Below are 22,410 nucleotides of genomic sequence, written 5' to 3'. Positions count from 1 at the left end.
CCTACTGACTACCACTGGTCAGAAAAGAAAAAAAACACACAGTGAGAGTCTGAGGGACACTGAAAACTGAAACTGATGTTTTCTTTTAATCTGTTGAGAATGAGAAATGTTACAGTTAACAGAGGCATGCTCTAAGAGCCCTGACAGTGGATACTAAAGGGGAAAATGGCAAATTCTGCTGACCTTTGTTTACATTGATATTTTGCCCACAAATAGTTGTCTCAATGAATTCACCCAGAGCCTGATGTTGTAGAATAATATTTCAGAAACACTTTAGGGAGAGGAACTCTAAATCTACCAGAGCCATTGTAGTTACATTGTTACTAAACCATTCTGTTACATGTAGCACCATGTGTCACTACACTCTTAAAAACAAATGTGTTGAAAATAACACAATTTGTGTTGTTTTTAACACATCTCTATGTCCAGATAGGGAAAACACAGTTTGTGTTGTTTCTAACACATTGCTTTTGATATACTGTGTGCACTCTTGCAACAAATGTGTTGAAAATAACACCACTGGTTTTTGTTTTTTTAACACATCTCTATGTCCAGACCGTTTGAAGAGTGTATGTCATAGAAAATTAACACACTGTTCCAACACAGTCCTATGTCTAATTCAAACTTTAAATCTAGCCCTACTTCGCAAAGATATAAAGGTGTCAACAAATGCCTTAGTTATTCAATGCATTACATTTACCTGTGAAGTTAGACTGTAAAAAGGTATAGTATGCAGCATGGCATGCATTTGGCTGAAGATCTTCCAGGGCTACTTGTGTGAAGATCACCTCATACTGTCCCATTTCTTAGCCCAGAGCAGTTGAAATTGCAACCATCATGATTAATGCATCTGTCTGTGCTATCTACGTTTTAGACTGGCTGGTATAAAGCCCACTGTCCATCACTGCATCTCTGGAGCCCTCAGACTTGCCTGATCTTATGTGACACAGCCACTGGTCTGTTGATGCACTTAGACCATCAGAGCTGAGGTATGCTAAAACATTCCTGTTTTGCCATCAAACGCAGGAGCCCATGAGAGGCACTTAAAGCCCAAAAAGACAGATATCATGAAGGAACTAAAAGTCCCTTCACTGTCTGATGTAAGCGATGAGTCCATGATGCAATTTGAAACTGCTCAATATTTTAGCGCAACACATATTTACTCTTCCATGGCTGATCTGTTGAGATGTGCCAATACACACTAGCATTTGCTAGCAACCAGGTTTTGAGGAAGTGAATCCCACTTGGTTCAAAAGATATAAGTATAGCCTCAGCACTTGCATATGACCTCGCCCCCACATCATAAGTTACTCCAAGGTTCTTCCTAACCGCAGATAAGCAGAGCATACAAATTTTACAAATCCAAAAGTTTTTGCTACATGTAAATTGAATTCATGTTTTGCCTGACATGCACACCTGTTTGGAGATTTAAGAATCAAGCAAAATTGCACACATCAACATGTGCATGGGAAATAAGATTGGCACAATCACACACACACATACACACATGTGCACACACACACACAGGTGCGCACGCACATGCGCACCCACACACAAACACACACACACACGCACGCACATTCACACACACACACACACACACACACACACACACACACACACACACACACACACACAGTCTTTAACACACTACCACTGACATACAGTATACTGTATCATCAGTACTGGGCTTGCATAAAGGGCTCCATATTTGAATCTACCCCTGCAAACCATGCTATCATTATGGTAATCACCACATAGACAGACGCACCAAATGCACTATCCAGTCACAGTAATGAGGGCCTGTTCAGATGGATTTGGTAGCGAATACTAATGCAAATACAGCTTATCCCTCCATTTGCTGCAGCGTTCAAAACCCACAGATGACTTTACAGTCTGTCAAGGAAGGTGAATGGCTACCAAAGAAAACTGAAATGGAAACGGAGAGCCTGGTGTCAGGCACACGTGTTCTACTCAGGCGCTCAATAGTTCTTTAAACTTTTGTGACGACTTATTCTGCTGTTGTTTGGAGCTGGAGCAGTGAGTGTGGGTGTAGGGTATGGGTTTGTTGGAGGGTGTGTGTGTGTGTGTGTGTGTGGGGGGGGGGGGGGGTTAGGGTGGGGGTGGCTTTTCACCCTCTTTTTCTCACAGAACAATGGCCGAGATATTAATCTTATTCATCCATTGAATGTGGGTTGCATTCCATAAGTCCTGTGTCAAAGAACTTGAATTCGCCCATTACCCCATTATGGCAAGCTATTTCCATTTGCAGCCTTGGCAAAATTAATCTTTCCATCCTGACTGCACTCAAACACACACACACACACACACACACATACACACACACACACACACAGGGTAGCTGTAGTCTTCCTGTGTTTGCAATCCTGGCAAAGTTTGCATCTCCTCTGCTGCAAAACACCCAGCATTCTCTCACTTCCACTCCACGGTCCAATTACAAATTCACACCATGGAAGGATGCAGATGTAAATGAATTTGCATCCATCAAAACCCCACCACTACCAAACCAGACACATGACATTTATCAAATTACAATCATATCAAACGCAATTGCGTTGTAAAATTGAGTTCAATGACTCTTAAACCTCAGTCATTACCCGGGTTGAGATCAAAAGCACGGACCTTGTCATGAACAGGCGTGTCTTATCTGACAGTGACAAAGTCTGACACACACATTCAGACATTCAACAGCTTTCACTGTAACCAAATCTGACGAGATAAGCATTAAGATCCTTTCACTTAGCTGCCCCCATAAAAAAAGACGATATAGATTTAGCAGCGAAAGCAACTACCTCAGCACTCTCAGCAGTTCGTTCACCTCTGTGAGCTCTCTGGCTCTGATTTAGCATCGGGGCGGATATTTCACGCTGAAACACCTCCTCAGCGTCCTCTAAAAAAACAACCCCCACCAGTTTTGCCTTTTCATTTGGCCGCCGTCTCTCTCCATCCCCACCCTCCGCATCGACTTAAGCCCAAACGGTAACTAGGCGCTCCGCAGCGCCAGGGGAAATCACCGCTGAGGAGGCCGTTTGCGGTGCAGTGAGAGAGGCCTAATCTCTACTAAAGAGCCCTCATTTGGACGCGTTTAAGACGCGCCGCTCCAGACTCTGGGCTCCAGCTCCCAGGACAACACAACTGAAAAGCATCTGCCCTCCTCATCGCCTCACTGATCTGTAAATGGATATATGTTTACTTCTTGTGGTATGACTACGCTACTGTTTTCCAAACAAGAGAGAAAACAACAGGATTAACAGACAGAGAGAAAGAATGCAAAACAGAGAGGTAGCAGGTGGAGGATAGATGAATAATTGAGAGAGAGAATTTTTTTAACTTTCTTCATACCGTCAAAGAGACAGAGAGGGAACAAGAGAGAGAAAGAGAGAGAGAGAGAATGGAGAGAGATAGAGGTCAGGCATGATGCATATGTATATGATGATGTTGCGGTATAATGAAACAATGGACATGGCCTTTGCTTTGATAGAATCCAAACAGACCCTCTCTATGTCTCCCCAGTGATTCAATTTCACTAACCCCCTGGAAGAAAAGACAGATGCCATTACCCATTTCAACAACATAGCCATAGTATAGATGGAAAACACATGAAACGTGGGCAGATATATAAAGAACATGTTTGGAAACTCATAACAGACAAAGCTGTCTGTGTTGCTCTCTTCCGAGAACATTGATAGCTATTTTTCCACAAGCTGGGCCTATTTTTATTAAATGAAACATAACATGAGAGTATTCACATAACACAGACACAGGTTTCCATCAAAGGCCTCGGCTGGCTGTTTGGAGACCTGCCAGTAAAGCGGTGTGATCTGGCTGTGCCGCCTGCAGTCGTGAGCCGGGTTTCCTCCCGGCGATGTGGCGGTCGCCCGCGGTGAATCCCGACGTCACAGGCTCCCCCCCTCCAGTGCTTCCTGTGCCAGTGGCTGCGTGCATATTGCTCGCGGTGATGAAATCATTCCCTCGCTCACGAAATGGCGAAAGAAAAGGTAGACGGAGAGAGAAAAAAAGGAAAGAAAGGAAATGACAATGATCAGGAAATGTCTGATTGTTAACGGAGAAAGAGAGGGAGAGAGAGAAAGAGAGAGGGAGAGGGAGAGAGACAGAGATGTGGAGGCTGGCGGGCACATAAAGCGGGCAGGCGGGTGGCATATGGGCCCACTGGCAGCAGGCAGGTATGCTGGCACAGGAAGTGACACATAGTCGTGGGGCAATGCGGAGCGGCGCAAGCTCTCAACGCAGAGTGGTGGCTGAGACTGTGCCTGTGTGTCTTTGAGGACCACAAAAAACAGTGAGAGACAGAGAGAGAGAAAGAGAGAGAGAGAGAGAGAGAGAGAAGGAAGGCAACGAAAGCTGGCCACCGACGCCAACGCTGAGGATGAGGTCTCAGATGTGGCTCTCAGTTGCTGTGGCGGCACAGCTGACGCACTAACCGCCTGCCAAATCCACCACTGCGCTTCATTTCATCCCTTTTTTAGTCACTGTTGTTGTTGATTTCCGTAGAGTTCTGTAGCAACACTCACTTCTGTGCCTTACCAGCATCCAGCTCCACGGCTGGATGGCCACACTTGCACATCACAAAGCCATAAGGTCCTACACAACACTCATCACAGTGTGACAGTACAGGGATAGAATCTACATACACTGATGTCCGTGCATTTACTAAATAGCTAGAGATCCAAATGTTCCTGTGATGTCGGACTGTATATATATATGTATATATATATATATGCTCTTTTGATCCCGTGAGGGAAATTTGGTCTCTAATTGATCGCAATCTGTGAATTAGTGAAACACACTCAGCACACAGTGAACACACAGTGAGGTGCACACAGTGAACACACTAATCCCGGCGCAGTGAGCTGCCTGCAACAACAACGGTGCTCAGGGAGCAGTGAGGGGTTAGGTGCCTTGCTCAAGGGCACTTCAGCCGTGCCTACTGGTTGGGGTTCGAACCGACAACCCTCGGGTTACAAGTCCAAAGCGCTAACCAGTAGGCCACGGCTGAAGTGATCTGGCCTCGAGTGCCTTGGACAAAGCAGTCGAGAGGAGCTCAGAAGATTGTAGCCACTACAAAGAGGGACCGCAGGAGTTTCCTCTCCAAATAGCCCCAATAAGTACAGTAAGAGAGAGAGAAAGAGAGAGAGAGAGAGATAGAAAGAGGGAGAGAAAAAGAGAGAGAAAGATAGAGATAGAGATAGAGATAGAGAGAGAGAGAGAGAGAGAGCAGACACAGCAGTGTCCACAAGCCACAGGCCTGTGAATAGGCCTCAGAATAGATGCGGGAGACATTGAGGACAGAGGGTGTGTTTCAGGAGAGTCTGCTGCTGACCCCGCTTCAATCATCTCTAAAACAGGGTTTTCAGAGCAGGGATGGGATGACAAAGATGAAAGAGACAACACAACACATACACAGAGGCTGGCAAACACACACACACACACACACACACACACACACACACACATACATACTCCAAAAAATCCATTGGGCAAAGAAAGCTGTTTTCCAGTTTTTCCTATTCAGTGTGATGTTTCCCCTTAAGACTTCCCAGGAGCAGATGGCTCCACAATATGAAGACGAAGCCATTAGCACCTCTTTCAGAGAGCCGAGCGATGCACTCCCCTCTTCCTCTCTTTCTTTCTTTCTCTCTCTCTCTCTCTTTCTTTCTTTGTAAGCGGCACGCTCACCGGCTGCGGAGGGGTTTTGGGGCAGGACGGCGCCAGGACTGTCAGATGGCCACCCCTCTGTCTCTGCCACAGGCTTCATGGGGCTACAGAGCCTGCAGGTGGCCTCCCCGGCGTGCCAGCATATTGACTGCTCCCCATTTTCAGAGTCGCTCGCTCGCTGACGTTTGTGATGTGTCAGTGAGCGACTGGAGTGAGTGAGCGCTGGCTTAGAGTCCCCCATTATAAAAAACGTACACTTCGAAATGAGATTGTGATGGATAGCCATAACTTTGAACTGTGGCATAAACAAGGAACAAACTAATGATGCAATCCAAATTTGAGATATAACAGAGAAAGTTACAGTACTCAGTTGAATCTCTATACAGACAGTAAGTGTGGGTAAGTAGTGGAGGTAAATAGAGACATTACTGTGATTTTACAGAATATGCCATTTTCTGTGTTAGTCACCCCACATGCCTTGAGAAGTTTATAAATATGATATATTACTTGATCTAATATTGTAATAACGATGTGCGTTTGCGCATGTGAGTGTGCATGTGTGTGTGTGAGTGTGCGTGTGTGCGTATGTGCACTAGCACTGCGTGCCTGAAACATTAGGTCAAGGAGTATAAAAAATGAATTGCGAACAGCAGGGGCTAATGCAGCTCAGTTACTTAGGAGGGCAAAGCACTGAGTGATTGCATCAGCCTGATAATGACAGAGTCGTGTGTTACTGAGAACACCGCTTTCGTCCATTATCTAACAACACTAAATTAGGCTAATTAAGAATTTAAGGACAAATGGTCCCACAAAATATGATACTGTCATTATTCCGCCCGAATTTTCAAACACCTCATTATTCCCCCCCGACTCTCACAAATCTATATGGGTTGTGTTCAGATGGCACGGCGGTGACCCAGTGTGCATTATACAGCCACGCCGGCTAATAGCCGAGTCTCGGAGCCTTCACGTGGTAATGAATTGCGGCTTGATCTCCCTGACATAAGCATATCTCTCGGCACACTTAAAAACCTTTAAAAGGCTTAAATGGAAGCCGGGGTATGAATTCATGGCAAGCCCATGCCTGCTTTTTTTTGTGACTTTTACGGTGAGCGTTGCTTTATGGCCTGAGCAAATGGAAGAAGACTTTCGAAAAAGAGCACTTATGAGGCAGAGGGAGCGAGGTGAAGGCTACGGGCGTCGCTTTTCGGAGAGAGCGCACAATGTTTTCTGTCTGGACGCATCAGCTGAGTCTCAAGGCGAACAGGTGCAGCTGCTAGAGGACACCTTTGCTCTAAAATCAAGGGAACAAAAAAAATAGAAATAAATAAATCAAACAGCTCTGAATTAAAGGCTTGAAATAACACCATTTGTTTTGGCGTGGCCTCGGGCAAGGATAATGGCCTGTGTATTAAGCATGGTGGATTTATTCAAATACATAATGGCAGACCTCTAATGAGGTGATCTTTTTTAAATAACCCATTTTCAGCCACGGACAGTGATATCTCTTGACCCATCAGTGATGCCTCCAAGCGCCATATGATAATGCTACATGTCCATTTCCTGTGTGAGATCTGCCAGAGAAACAGGGAAAAAAAACATTCAAATTAAGATTAATTTAGCAACCTAAAGAGAGGCGACTCTCAGAAGATGGAGAGGAGAGGAGGATGCTCATTGTTGAAGGATAGACCTTTGCATTCAGTGTACAACTCATGACTATGACTAATAATCAACATTTTATATTTTATATTTATATGATTTTGCCAGCTTCCACGCTGAGGTGTCTATTAATATTCCAATTCAACTTGCATCCAATTATTCAAGGCAACACTACCCCCCCTCCCACACACACACACACACACACACACACACACACACACACACACAAAATGTCCCTGACATGGCTCTTCCATCTATTCCAGAGTCAATGAGTGAAGAAGCAGAATGAGTGTCTTCCCAATAGCATGCAAACACCTCATAAGCTGATCAAAACTATTCACATCCCGTCTCTCTTATTGTTACTGTCAATGAGTGAAGAAGCATGGTCAATGCAGATGTGTGTCTTCCCAATAGCATGCAAACACCTCATAAGCTGATCAAAACTATTCACATCCCGTCTCTCTTTGGGCTTTTAGATTTCCAGATGGATTTTCAGCAATCAGTCAACATACAGTAAGCTAATGGCAAAGCAAAATCAATTTCCATTGATGTTTTTTTTACATGCCTGTGAATAATCATAACTAAAAAGACTCATTTACAGAGGTTTTAATTTACAGTAATTCAGTACATCAGCGGTAATGTTCATACTTCCTTCTCAACCTTTCACGGATAGTCAGGATTTAGGAAAGAGCGGAAAGTGAGGAGATCAAAGTCTCACTCATACTGTCTATACCACATGCCCATGCATTAATGGAGAATGACAGAATTCAGTCAAATTGGTAGTGGACAAAATAAAACAAACAAACAGAATAAATCAGGTCCCCACTGAACACACACAAGGGAGTAAGTCAAGAGCCAAGTGTGTGATCTGAGTGAGTGACAGTGGCTGCTGAGGTTAAACTTTAATCACAGGGACACCTGCTGTTAAGGTTCACACTCGTCACAGACTTTTTTTTAACTTGCCAACAAAATCCTATCACCAATGTATATGAAAGCACCACCTTTTAATGGTAAATAATTCTATAAGTAAATAATATAAGGTAAATACTTGAGGACAGTATTTGCTTGTGAGTAAGTATTCTGACACTCACTGAACATGCATGCAACGCAAAGAAATGATCATTAAAAGATCAAATGCAACAAAATGAACCGCCGCGATTAATTTTAGAATCGCTATACAAAGAAAGAGGGAATAAGCAATGCCTAGAGTGGACGGCAGAACAGTGGCATATCAGTGGCTTGTAGCACTCTATAGCCAAATTATTCAGAGCCAGATGTCTGGTAGTCAACAGCACCTCAGTCATGCCAAGAGCAGTCGCACTCTCCACCGACCTGCTCTTTGTGTAAAAGCTTCTATCCAATTCAACACACAGAAGGATGCTTTTATGTGTGGACTCACAGGGAAGCTAGGGATGAGAGATGTGCTGGCGTGGGTGAGGTGATGCTATTGTAAAGCTGCAAATAGATGCCCACTGAGTCGTCGGGTCATTTTTCTGCTACAGCATTTGAACCTTCACCTCAGTGGTATAACACACATTAAGTCCAGGTCTATCTATCAGTTGAAGTTTGAACCCTGATGCGCATTGCACCAATACTGTTGCTGTGACCACAGGAATGACTCCATCCAGCTGTACAAAAGTATCTCCAGTTCCAATCGCATTAAGTTACACCACAAACTAAGGTTACAAAAGGCTTTTTTTTTCAAAGTGCTCTAAGGCAACCAAACTCTTGCGCCTCAGGTGCAAGCCTTGGGCAACATACAGTATACAGTTACTTGTCAAGTGTTTTGCCTCGTTCTCCCTTTCCCGTTTACATCAGCTTCTGTCTTTAAAAGATGGCCCATTTAAAGCTGGCACCAAGCAATTGTGCAGATGTCACCACCGCCCATGAACATTATTATGATGCTGTGATGATTTATTATCATCTGACAGCAGAACAAAGTGACCCACTTGGAAAAGAATTAGAAATCGGGACAAAATGAGGAGGCGACGGCAACAACGACAGCGACGGACGGCCACCGTCCTTTTTAATTATCCCCGCAGTACAAATCGTCGGCAAGGTAGGCGCCTGAAGCAATGTCAATTCAATCAAAACAGGAAGCGGGAGCACAAACAGGAAAAAAAAAAAAAGTGCAGTTCAGAGCACCTCCAAATGTCTCGTGGGTCACGTGTTCTTAGCTGTTCAATCCAACTCATTGCTTCAGCACCACGGACAGCAATGCTCATCTCATGCTGTGTTAACCTATGGCATAATGAACTGAGGAGATTCTTTGGAACGCCATTCCGACATGCAAAGTGAATTCTAAATTCTATCATTGGGGCTATCCCTTTTGCATTGCATCTTCACTAACAAAGGAACAAATAAGATATAACAAAATATAGCGATACAATTTATTTTGCTTAAAATGTGTGAATGTTAATGATATATCCTGAAAAGCCTGCGAAGTCTGCATCTTGATTTAATAGGCATACGGTGCACTGTAATGATATAATTTGGACCAACAAATTATAGTACAGATTACATAGGTTATAAATACAGACAGACTGTTACAGTAATGTATTTTATTTTTTACTTGAGTGGATTATATATTCAACTCCATTACACTGCAACACAAAAGAGAGTGTTAGTCTATACTCTAAACGACACACTATGAACACTAAGAAGTCAGCTGACTATTGTTTTATCATTTTAATACATATGAATCATGATGGGTGACATGTGTACACAAAAAGGAAAATGTACACATAGACTGTGAAGGACTGGTCAGGTTAAGCACACGGTGCAGAGACCGCACTCGTGTGAGTGTCTCCAAGAGTCTGAGGGTGCCATTGACATTCTGTCGCTGAGAGGAGAAAATTGCAGTGCGGCAGCATTTTGTTCTGGGTTTTGCCTGCTGTTCTGCGCAAAGTGTTGCCAATGTGCCATTAGGAAGGCTGGGAGAAGCATCTCCTTCTGATAGCATTAGACAGTTGGCTTCCCCCTCCACAGACTCTCACTCCTTACCAGGCTCCTCTATTCTAATGCATCCTGACATCTTTTTTTTTCCAGATTGCTCATAGATATGACAGTCTCTATTGATCAGCTTCTCTAAAGAGCGCGGTGGCGAAAATCCATAATTCATTAGTTTGCACATAGCAAGCAGATTATGATATTATCTCCAATACCTGGTACATGCACCAAGAACATCTTGCGATGTTTATAAATGTAGAAATTGGCAGAATTTCATAGATCCTATCCACTACAAAGTTCAGTGGCATTATGACAATAAACGCCTGGAATTAAATCCACGGCAGTGGGGGAAAAAAACAGATGTACTGCCAATGATCTTTCTTCTTCACTCCTTTAAGTTAGACCTGTCTAAAAACCAGCCCAGTAAAATGGAGAGAAAACAGCACATAAAGTAAAAGTGATGACAGCATATGCAGGCCAACACTGAAATGCAATATCACACCGAGGCACAAAGTCATTTCAAGGAGTTTTGAACAGCAAAAACATCAGGTGTCTCCATCTCCATTAATTATGGATTTGGGCACTTGAGTGTGTGTGCGGCAGCTCCTAGCCGAGTGCTTGTCCCTTTTAGAAGGACTGACAGTGAAATATGAAATGCCTTTTGTTTACGTACTTCCCTCGGGCTTCAAGTTTTTTGAGCCAAAGACAAAGGATTGTTATTTCAGTAAAATCGTTATATCTCTCTTAGACAAATAGTTCATTTATTTTTAGTAAACCTCATGCAGGGAAAAGACATGAAATTATATGTAAAGTAAGGAAAGGAACACATTGTTCATATCATATTCTTTTGTTGTTTTCAGTCATAAAAACTCTCAAATCAATTGTTACATGTTGCCTAGACAATTATTTAGCCTGGTTAATCCATAACACCTCGTTACTGATTGTTTGTAGATGGAGGAGATACACAGGATTAAAGCGATAGCATCTATCTCTCTTCGTCCGAGACCTCACTGAAGGACTACTTACAGCTCCAGAATAATTCAATTGACGGATTACGGCCAGGTACCATAAGCCGATTTTCCCCATGTAAGTACTTAGCCTGTAGATTATCACATATAAAGACACAAGAATATATGCAGACACAGATACAGCTACAGAACCATCTTATAATATAAGTAAGTATAGTAAGACCTGTACTTATATTCTTATAATATATTTTTATACTACTGTATATATTACCTAAGTGCAAATGCTCAGTCTGATTTCAGTTCAGCCAAGCGCGAACACAGGAAGCTGGGGGAAGATTCCAGATCCTCATATCTCTGTCCCCCACACAGCAGTCATCAATTAGCAATTTCTCCAAAATATCTCCTGTGACAAAAACCACCTGGGCGGGGTAGAAAATACTTCCCTGTGAGGTTGGCGGCCAGCATAATGCCCTGTGGACACTCCGGATAATGTATTCCCACTGACAGGAAGTCATCCCTCTACATCAGGAGATTAATAGTTGTTACTGTTTCCTGGGATAAGGTCACCCTCTCAGATCTGACTCGACAAGCATGGCGGAGCCACTTGTCCACTCCTAAAATGCACATTTGCAGTGAAATGCCAAGCGCCTAAGTCAAGTTAATTCAGCAACCTCTCAAGTGCCCCATAACCCTGAGTGTCTGGGAGGATACGGGAACAATGATGTGGCATTTGCGTTCATCTCATAAGGCCCTGCCCTGAGGTCTCAATTTGCTGAAACATTCCCTCTCCAAGCAGGAAAAAACACACGCTTCCAAAAGGCATGAATGGAAAATGAATGAATGAATGAATGAATGAAAGAAGGAAAGAAAGAAGTCAGGAAGCAATGATTGAATGGATGACTGAATGCACGACACATGGAAGTAGTTATCAATTAGTCAATAATTCCATGATATAATCTAGGCTTATTGCAATTTGTCACTCTGACATTTAAGATTTGAATACAGGGCTGCGAGAAGTATCCGCAACAGCATTTTACATTCATCAGACTCCTGCAGTCATTTGTAGGTTGCAGGGTTGTTCAGTTGCTGCATTTGTTTCTGGTGATTTTGTGGATTCTCTGCTATTAATTTTGTACATACACGTACATCATGTTATGGAAAAGCTATATCATACAGAAAGTAAAACTAATGCCCAATATGTTTTGCTGGAAGCATCATCAGAGCTAGATTGTTTGGGCAAACATACTGTACAGTATGTAGCTGGTTTTGATACATGTAGGCTGCGGATAAAATTTTTCTACATTTTCTTAATAGACCCCCAGAGGTACATGAACAAAAATTGAGAAGTAAATAAAATAATAAATTAATGTATTAATTAACTAATGAATTAATTGATTGATTAATTAATTAATTAATTAATTAATAACCTCCAAGCTGCATACTTACTTTTAAAATGTCCAGAAAATGGAAAGACAAAACAAGGTGCTCAGAATGCAGCACAACATTAAGAGTTACAGCAATACAGTCTTTCCTCATGTCTTGAGCATTCATTCATTGTTGTGTATTTATAAATGTTACATTTTCATAACAAAAACAGCAGCATAACGTGTCTAATTATTTGCACATGTTGTTCTCAACTGTGCTTGGAATGCATCTCACAAATGCTTTAGCTGTTAAAATGGACGTATGAACATGAACGCAAGTATTCACAGACAGATGATGCAAGCGGAGCTGACCACTGACTTAATCAGGCCTGAACCTGGTGCAACACTGTTTGGCAGATACACTGCCTTCTAAACATACTTAAAAGGAGCTATGTTTTTTTTTAAAACATCTTAAAATTATGTTGCTATGAGAAATAGCAACATAATGTGAATTAACAACCGTTTTGATACAATGTCAAAAACATCAATGCTCTATGTTGTCCAGAAATCCACTCAAATTATCGTACAAACCAGAGAGCACTGTTTTAGTTTTCTTGTAATGCCACTTTGTATCATGTGTGGCTGGCTGCTATATTAAATACAATGCAAGTCACTATCACGTGGCTGCGTTCAAGACAACTCAAGGCTTACAGAATTCCACATAACTCATTTCAAAAAAAGAAGAAAAAAAGAACAAACATGTTCCAAACAAGACCAGGGAGGCCGCAAAAAAGTCACGATCATTCCCAGCGGTCCCTAGACCTCTCTACCTGCTCTTCCTCACCTAGTCCCTCCACGCTACTTGTCTTTTCCCGTCTGAAAGGGAAATGTCTACTAAATAACAGTGGCAGCATGAACATATCCCTGGGGTAATCCTTCTCACGAGGACTACTGTCACTGTGAGTTTGAGAGAGCACCCTGCTGAAGCCGGGGAACAACCAGAGAGGAAACTCCTGAGTCTGACAGTGAGTGTGATTTCATCAGCGGAGAAGATGCCACAGTTACAAAACATCACCTCTGGGGAGCACTGGGTTCAACCTGCAAAATTATTCCACTAGACCGAACACAGCAATGGGTATGGAGAATTCTTCTGCCCAAACACACAGGTCGCTTTGTGAGATTCAGGTCCTCACCCACGCACACACAAGATTTCCTAATACAGTGCACCCTCTGGTCATAAAGACAGGTCAACTCAAGTAGCACCTGCTGTTTGAAAAGCATGTGGACCAACTCAAATAAGCGGCCCTGTTTGGAGGCACCAAGCTCATGTCCATCAACTCCAAACAAACAAAAGACCTATTCTCTCTCACATGTTGAACTTCCTTTCTGGGTTAAGCAGCCAAGAGGGGGGAAGATGGCTGCTTGTTGAGGGCATCTAATGAGCAGGTGAGCGAATAATTTCATTTTTTCAGGTCCACGCGGGCCTCATGCTAATTAACTAACTCACACAAAGCCATTGTGTGATCAAAGCAGAGGCACATAGAAGCAACGCTTCACTAATTAATCATCGTTCCTCTGTGTTTGCGTGAGTATGTGTGTGTGTGTGTGTTTGCGTGAGTATGTGTGTGTGTGTGTGTGTGTGTATGTCACCAAAGGAGAATTGCATAATTTTTGCATTTATGTATGCTCTAAATTGCTGCAGTGACCTATAGCAAAGAGAGTCAATAAAATTTTTATCACCTGCTGAGATCCCTTGGTTAGTAGTCTATACATCACGATTTTTATTGGACATGGCCAGTTGCACATTAGGAAACTTCATACATGCGGTACTGGCCCTGTGCACAACACTGAAATATCTCTCAGTTGAGGAAACACTAACAGATTAGATGACTATGTTACAGGACACAAAATGAAAAAAAAAAAACTCTCCGCAGCTTTTATCTAACATTTCTCATATCAGCATATTACCTATTTATAAAAATAAATACAAGTTTATATACAGATACACACACACACACACACACACACACACACACACACACAAATAAATGCACATAAATTCAAACCAAACACAAACAAGTCCATGTCCAAGTTGATTGAGTAATAAGTGTCACATCATTTCAATTACACTCAGATGAATTGACCATGCACGACAGGTTACAACCACTAATGAGCCCACGCGACTCAAAAGCAGAGGTCGGTAAAACTGGGCCAACGACACAGGCACGTGTGGCGGCCGGGCAGAGACAGCAAATGTTCCGTTGGTCATTCACTCTGCCCTGCTGCTCTCTGTCCATTCGAGCGTTCCGCCACGTTCCGCCACGTTCCGTCACGCGTCTCAGGTGTGGCTTCCTCCAGGGAGAAGCGCAGCATATGGAGGACTCATACTGCTGATGGCCGCTGGTTTCATACCCCAAAACATTCCCTGCTAATATTTGCCCGGTGTGAGCATCTGTGTGTGTGTTACTACATGTTCAGAGCTGTCTATGCCTGCATACTGTAGGTACTATGTGTATGAGCATGTGTTTATGTGTGTGTGTGTATGTGTGTGTGTGTGTGTGTGTGTGTGTGTGTGTGTGTGTGCGCGCGTGCGTGTGTGTGTGTGAGCATGTGTGTGTGTGTGTGTGTGGGTGAGCATGTGTGTGTGTGTGTGTGTGTGTATGTGTGAGCATGTGTGTGTGTGTGTGTGTGTGAGAGAGAGAGAGAGAGAGAGAGAGAGAGAGAGAGAGCATGTGTGAGGTGAGTGTGTGTGGATTGGGGTGGGGAAGTAGTGGTGAGTGTGTGAAGATTTGCCACCTCTTGAGCCCTGTTATGTTCGTTTTATCTGTGTAGGGATTCACTGCATGCTGCATGACAGTCATGGGGAATAACATACACACACGCACACAGACACACACACACAGACACACACACACACACACACATTCACACACACATACACACACACAAACACACACACAGGGTAACCATCCAACCATAGGACACTCTGTCCATCTAACAGCATGGCATAAGGTAGAGACCACATTGCTACACAACTCTGTGAGTTCCTGGCCAAAATACTTCAACCATAGGAAGCCAGTCATCCTGAAAACACGAAATCCTGAAAATATCCTGAAAATAAGAAATCGCTCTGGCATCTAATCACTTTGTTAAAAGGAAAACACTGTTAACCTGGTATCTAAGACCAAGCTGTGAGAATGAGGGGAATTCATGACAGCGAACCTTAGTGAGGCAAGTGAAGCACAGCAGTTTTTAAAATAATAAGCTCTCCTCTAACAGAACACCTGTGTGTGTGTGTGTGTGTGTGTGTGTCTGTGTGTGTGTGTGTGTGTGTGTGTGTGTGTGTGAGAGAGAGAGAGAGAGAGGGAGAGAGAGAGAGAGAGAGTGTGTGTATGTTGTGAGTTAACTCACCAAAAATGGTTTGGATTTTTTTGCATGTTTCTGAAATGGCATTCATTGATTCTACAACATGCTTCAAACTGTTGGGGGAGGGGGGTTAAGCAAATATCAGTCCATTAGCTATCTGGGGGGAAATGTCTGAGACGTATATTACGAAGTGAGATTAAAAAGTGTCTTTCCACAAATTCCCACACTATTCTATCAGACGCAGGCCAGCTTTCTGCTGTTCATTAGAAAATAGGAGGAATGTTTTCTGGGCTCTGGACACCAGATGCACAGTTCGGTGAGTCCGGTGTCTTGGCAGCGCCATGCCTGCCCAGTCTGAGCGCTACTCAGCAGCCTCTCAGGCCTCCTTACTCTTTCAAAATGTCAACCTGTCAATCAAGCGCAGGCCAGGGGCCATGTTTGCCGTGCAAGACTGGTGTGGTGACAAGTTTCTCCGCTCACTCACGCTCCCACCGCCCAAAGACTGTCCTTGCAAAAGTATATATTTTTTTATTGTGTCTTCAACTAGATATTTAAGAATTGTGACCATAATATATGGAACTTCATCTCTTATCTATGATCATTGTAGTTTCAAGAAGTATTTCTTTACAGTAAGTCATCTTATTATGCTTGCTTAGCTGAATTAGCAGGTACAATTAGTACAGATATTTTTAAACAATTATATATTTGCCTATGGATGTTAAAACAGAAAAGAGGGTACTTTCTTCCAAGAAACTGTGGCTTTATTACATTAGATAACATTGAATGTGTGAAGGCTACTTGCAGTTTTTTTAAGGCTCATTGCAATATGGGATGAATGTGCAGAGGTATTTGTAAGTTTCTGGTTGGATGTTAGGTGTTCCATAAGGATGTTGTTAATAGGCAAGATGCAAGTCAAAAAGAAAGATGCATATAGATGTACACCATCATAAAAATGCAATATCAAAACAATAGGTATATACTATATAAAATACTAAAGCTTGACTGGGAAAGGTGGAAAATACTGGGAAGGGTAGAAAATCTTTATCATTACATTTTTCATCCCAAGTGTAAATGAGCCAATGCTCAGAGTTGATCTACTGTATATCACCTCAGGTGTTGTGCACCAATGGCTGTTGATTATCAATGAAAAGGAAGTATTTGTCTCTCTCTCCCATACCACTTGAGATCATCATGTGGAACACACACACACACACACAAGCGCACACGCACGTGCGCACACACACACACACACACACACACACACACACACACACACACACACACACACACACACACACACACCATCAGATGTCAGATATCAGATATCAGACCAGACATTTACTAGCCGGGTGCAAACAGGTATCTCTTTATAAGCCATCCAGTCAATACACGTCACTGGCATGCTATGCTTACAGGGGACCTGTGAGTAGCACCTTGGGGCTTGGATTCATTTCATATGATCACAGACACAGGGATGAAACAGGCTTTGCCTTCCATACACACCTCTCCATGTACTTGACATAAATGGAAAACAGAGGGAAACACTGTTATTTAATTTCTCCATAAAAAGAGACACGATGCCAGAAGCCAAGCACACACAGTCACTCGGGGATTAAAAAACCAGAGGCACTGCAGAGAGGAACTGTGAAATATAACAATAATGAATGCATACCCAGAGTCGGTTGAAAGTAGAATAAATGGGAGGATCTACACAGGCAGGTCTACCTGAGAGATATTTATCACTGTGTATCTCACAGCGCTGTGTCCCAGACGGTAATAATACATTTTAGACCGTTTCCCCTTGATACATCACAAACTACTTTGTGACCCACACAGTGACTGAGTCGTGAAGAAATGCCTTATTTCCTCAACATTTGAAAGCTCTTTTAAGATCACCATGAGAGATGTTGATCCAAAGGAAAAAATTGGAAAAATGAATAATTCTAGCTGTAAAGTTACAGCGAAACAGTCCTTTGACATCTTACTTTAGGACAGCTCGGTTGGGTAGTTTAGGTAGGCCAAACGGATGATGATGACTGTGAGAGAACACATGCAACAAAGAGGTAAACAAAATCCCATTAAATCACCACGAGGAACATGACAATAAATACAACACTATCCTTTGGATCCCTTTCTGTGCACTGCATCGGTGCACAGTTAAATTTAATGTTATTCATAGACAGATCACTGAAGGCACTGATTAACGAGGAATCTTATTCATTTAAGGTCAGAATTACTGTATGGCCCTTCATGACAAGAGGGTAGGTCTGGGAATTATTATTTAAATAAAAATGGGGCATTGCAAAAACTAGAGAGGTGACACAAATGTGATACAGACAAAGGTGGCTTTCCTGCTGTAACCTATCATTGCTTGATAAAATTTACCTTTGTGGCTTTCGGCAATGTTATTTGGTCGTTGACAATTCGATTTAATTGTTTAGAGATGTGCAACACAGTGAAGATACTTATATTGTTCCATAAAGTGGCGAGATGCACGCCATTAAGCGCCTACTGCTCACTGCTTGCAGAATGTCATGTCAGAAGTACTGCATTTGGACCTCCACCTCCCTCATGTGGCCTTTGACCAGCGATCAATAAGGATGTCATACACTAAAAGAACTGCTCTCAAGAGAAGCTTGACATAAGTAGACTATAGCTGACCTTGGAACTGAGCATTCACAATGTCAGCAACAGCTTATCTTTGTATGTGCATTGTACATATACAATCAGGTACAAGTTTCCGCACATACCTGTAACAGAAGGCATTCAAGTTGTGCATTCAGAACCTTCCTCCAGAAGTCCCAGGTAGCCGAAGGAGCCCCAGGGATAAGATTAGTACTTTTTTTTCTCACTACTTTGTACAGTTACATGTACATATCATCAAACTGTATTCAATTTGTGTCATCAGGCATCTTCTGCACTTGTGTTGCTGTGCGTCAACAACCCCTCAGGGACACATAGCTTTCACTGCCTCACTCTGTAGGGTCATAGGCTACTTAACAAGTTGCTTGTGCTTCTAACAGAGGCCATACGTGCTGAAATGCCGACAAATGACTCATGTCCTCACATATTTGATCATCTTGACGCAAACTATCGTTATTATAATTTTCCTCCCAAACAGTAACACAAGCCAGAAATGGAAAGCAAGCCAGCAGCCTATGTTTCCACCGTGGTCTATTGACTAAATGCTGCTGGAACAGAGCCATTTTTCCATGGCAAGGTCTTCACAAATATACAGACGTGCAACATAGCCTACCATTTGAAATCCATGACTTTTGATGTATGTACTTGACAAATGTGATGATAAATGCATCTGACAACACCATTCAGTACTGTTTATCACCACATTCTGCTGGCTATGGGATACTTTCCGTTAAAGCATAACACAATATAATATCACTAAAGCTGCTGTATTCAATCGTCAAAATGTCAATAATTGAAAAAGATGCAAGTAGCTTTCGAGATTTCATTACTAGTTATAATTACACTATAGAATAAAATTAATGCTGATTGCAAAGCTCAGGGGAGTCAATTCAATCATTTATTTCCGTGAAAGTTTTCAGAATGTAAAGGCAGTGCTGCCTGGGTGTAGGTTATTGCAAATAATTATTCTTTATTTATCTAAATCTTAATAGGCTACATTTCCTAAACATACGTCACGTCCAATTAATTATCGGCAGTAAGACACGGTCTGTTCTTTGTACTGGCCAATGAAATTAGGGACAGTGACCAGGCAAGAAACAAAAAAAACGTAGCGTAGTACTACAGTGACCACTAATGGGATTACAAATTGCTAAATGACGGCGCTTTCGTCTCGCTGCGCCGGTGGCATAATATGCCTAGGAGCCCAAACAAGCAATCGGTAGACTGCACATTGGCCTACCATGAGTTCGGTACAGGAAGAGTACTGGTAATATATCAGCTTATTTTGCGCAAATACCATTTGTAAATCATTAAAAAATAAATTATTCCAATAACATGCAACGTCGTATGATATTTGCCTTCATATTTGAGAATTAGTTCTCTGACTATATGTGCATTTCAGATAATAAAAATGTTTAAAAAAAAAAAAAGACTAGTCTGAACAGGCTACAGTTGCGCGAATTTATCTTAAATTGCAGTGGGGAGATGGGAATTAACTATGGATCCTTGTTACTTTTTTGTTCGTGCAGAGTGAACTGGGGACTTATTAGGAGATGTGCGATAAATCTGCTTCTTCTGTATACTGTAAACTTTAGATGCTCCAGGACTTTCTGCGTTACCAAACCAATGACGAAACGGTCAAACCGCAATTACAGTCTAAGAATGCAGCGGCAGCAAGAGCTCTGGGAGGAGAAATCGAACTGAACTTAAAGATAGCTTATGCTAAGAGAAATGCCATGTCAGATTGGCAAACCGTCTATTTTAAACTAATACAAAACACCAACGCCACCACACAATCTACCTATTCTCTGTGAACCAGCACTTGGACTGACAGGCTCCCTCAGATAGCCAACTGCTTTGTTGAAAAGCTATCCCTGCTGCATCCTAATGTTGAGCTGTTGTGTCAGACGTCAGGCACAAGTGTCACAAACGTCAAAATAACGTGTAAAAAGGGTTGAAACAGAAAATAACTTGAAATGCCCACGGCACACATTTCAATTCACTGAGAACTGCAAGAAGAGACAGTTTAAGCCGTCTTTGCGGATGAGTTCTTACCTTGCTCGGCTCCGACCGCTGTCAGCAATTTGGCCATTGGAAATAATCCCGATATGGTTAAAAAGGCTAAAATAAAATCGGGCATCGTGGCTGAGTGAGGAGCGGCCACTACACGTCTTTCTCGCAGGTCCTAGCCCTGCTCTGGGCTCTTCCGTGTGCACCGTTATCCACTGATTCAACGGTCAAGTTAGTCTTTCAAACGAGCCAGCGTCTCTGTACTCTGCCTGCTTCGCGCAGGACTTCCAGGTGTATATAGCAGCGTGGAGAGAGACGGTGTGAGGCAGAGAGCAGGATAACGTCGTAGAAGGGAGGTGTGGGGTAGAAGCTAGGTGACGGAGGGAGGGAGAATGTGTTGCGGGCACAGGGCGAGAACACAGTAAGAATTTTTTTCCGCGTTTTCACTTTTTGATGCAGTGTGCGTCTATTCTCATGACATGTATGGACAGTAACGAAAGCCAAAGATAGAAATAACGTTTTTTTTGTTTGTTTGTTTACTGAAGTTTGCATGTGTTATTAAGAAAGTGCAAGGCACATGCAGTGTCTTAACTCACCCTTACAAAAAATAATAATAGGCTAACTGCAGTTTCAGAAGTGTCAAAAGTACTTTTTGAGTGTCAAAACTGCAGTTTTCAAAGAATTCGAAGCAGTCCAGGTGCAGGAATGCAGTATTTTGGACACATTGTAAATAAATTATAGGCCTACTACACTTCGTTTTTGAAATGAAACGGCAGTTTATTGCACTTCACTGAAGTTCAAATGCAGTAATGCAGTATTTTTAGTGCATTGCAACTACATGGTACTGCACTTCACTGAAGAAAAGCAGTATTTAGGACATTGTATGACATTGTACCCCAGATATAATATATAGATATGTAGATCAATTATAGAACTGTAGTTGTGTGTCTTATAACTGCAGGCATTTTGTAAGGTCTCTATATGTCTCTGTCTCTCTCTCTTACACACACACATAGGCTACACACACACACACACACACACACAGAGAGAGAGAGAGAGCGAGAGAAAGAGAGAGAAACAGTGTGTGTGTTTGTTCAGTCATTTTCTTTCCAAGTGTGCCCATCCGTGATGTTGCTACAGATAAATAATGATTGAGACTGGGCAACGGAAAATGTGATTCAGGACAAATATTACCACGGAAGCAAACAAGTAATGAAAGCAAATAATGTCAGAGTAAACACAATCCTCCATGGATATAAACCTTTCAAACTAATTACGCAATTGAGAGAAAAGGAGTAAGAAAAACAGAAGAAGAGAAAGTTTGTTGTGCTCTATATATTGTCCTTCAGGTTGTTGTCAGGACAGTAGAGCAGAGTTGACCTCCCAGAGCAGGTGCTGTTCGTCCCTGCCCCAAGGGTTCAGCTCTCAATCTGAAGAGATGGCAAACACACATCCAGTGCCTGCACATTAGGGCCCTGACCTTCTACTAACCTTTCCATCAAACTGTTTATGTTAGACACCTTTGCTTGCTTTCGTCTCAGCTTGCTGTTTGTATTGTATAATATTGTGTGTGTGTGTGTGTGTGTGTGTGTGTGTGTATGTGTGTGTGTGTGTGAGTGTGTGTTATACTCATTTTTAATAATAAGGATGGTGTGATCGTTGCTTCGAAGTAGTGTTCCTGTTTTTTTGCTTGCTGACATCTCCTCTCCTTGATTTTGGCCTGTGCAAGGGGAGTCATGAGATAGTTGTGTGTG

General features: G+C 42.5%; 1 protein-coding gene across 1 annotated transcript in view; it reads right to left on the bottom strand.

Annotated features, from left to right (window-relative positions):
• LOC143142500 (low-density lipoprotein receptor-related protein 1B-like) overlaps window positions 1–20,786 on the bottom strand; it is a 252,224-nt gene extending 231,438 nt beyond the window's left edge. Inside the window, exon 1 of the mRNA XM_076303422.1 lies at window positions 20,702–20,786. Within this exon, the coding sequence (XP_076159537.1) occupies window positions 20,702–20,786 (85 nt within the window). The remainder of the gene's footprint in view (window positions 1–20,701) is intronic.
• Between the last annotated feature and the right edge of the window lie 1,624 nt (window positions 20,787–22,410).

This window comes from Alosa pseudoharengus, unplaced genomic scaffold, assembly GCF_046254945.1.
Source record: "Alosa pseudoharengus isolate Yale_2024_CS ecotype anadromous, Long Island Sound unplaced genomic scaffold, YU_APseudo_1.1 YU_APseudo_1.1_scf_24, whole genome shotgun sequence".
NCBI lineage: Eukaryota > Metazoa > Chordata > Actinopteri > Clupeiformes > Clupeidae > Alosa > Alosa pseudoharengus.
The sequence above is the reverse complement of the archived record's forward strand: the minus strand, read 5'-3'. Positions and strand labels throughout refer to the sequence as shown.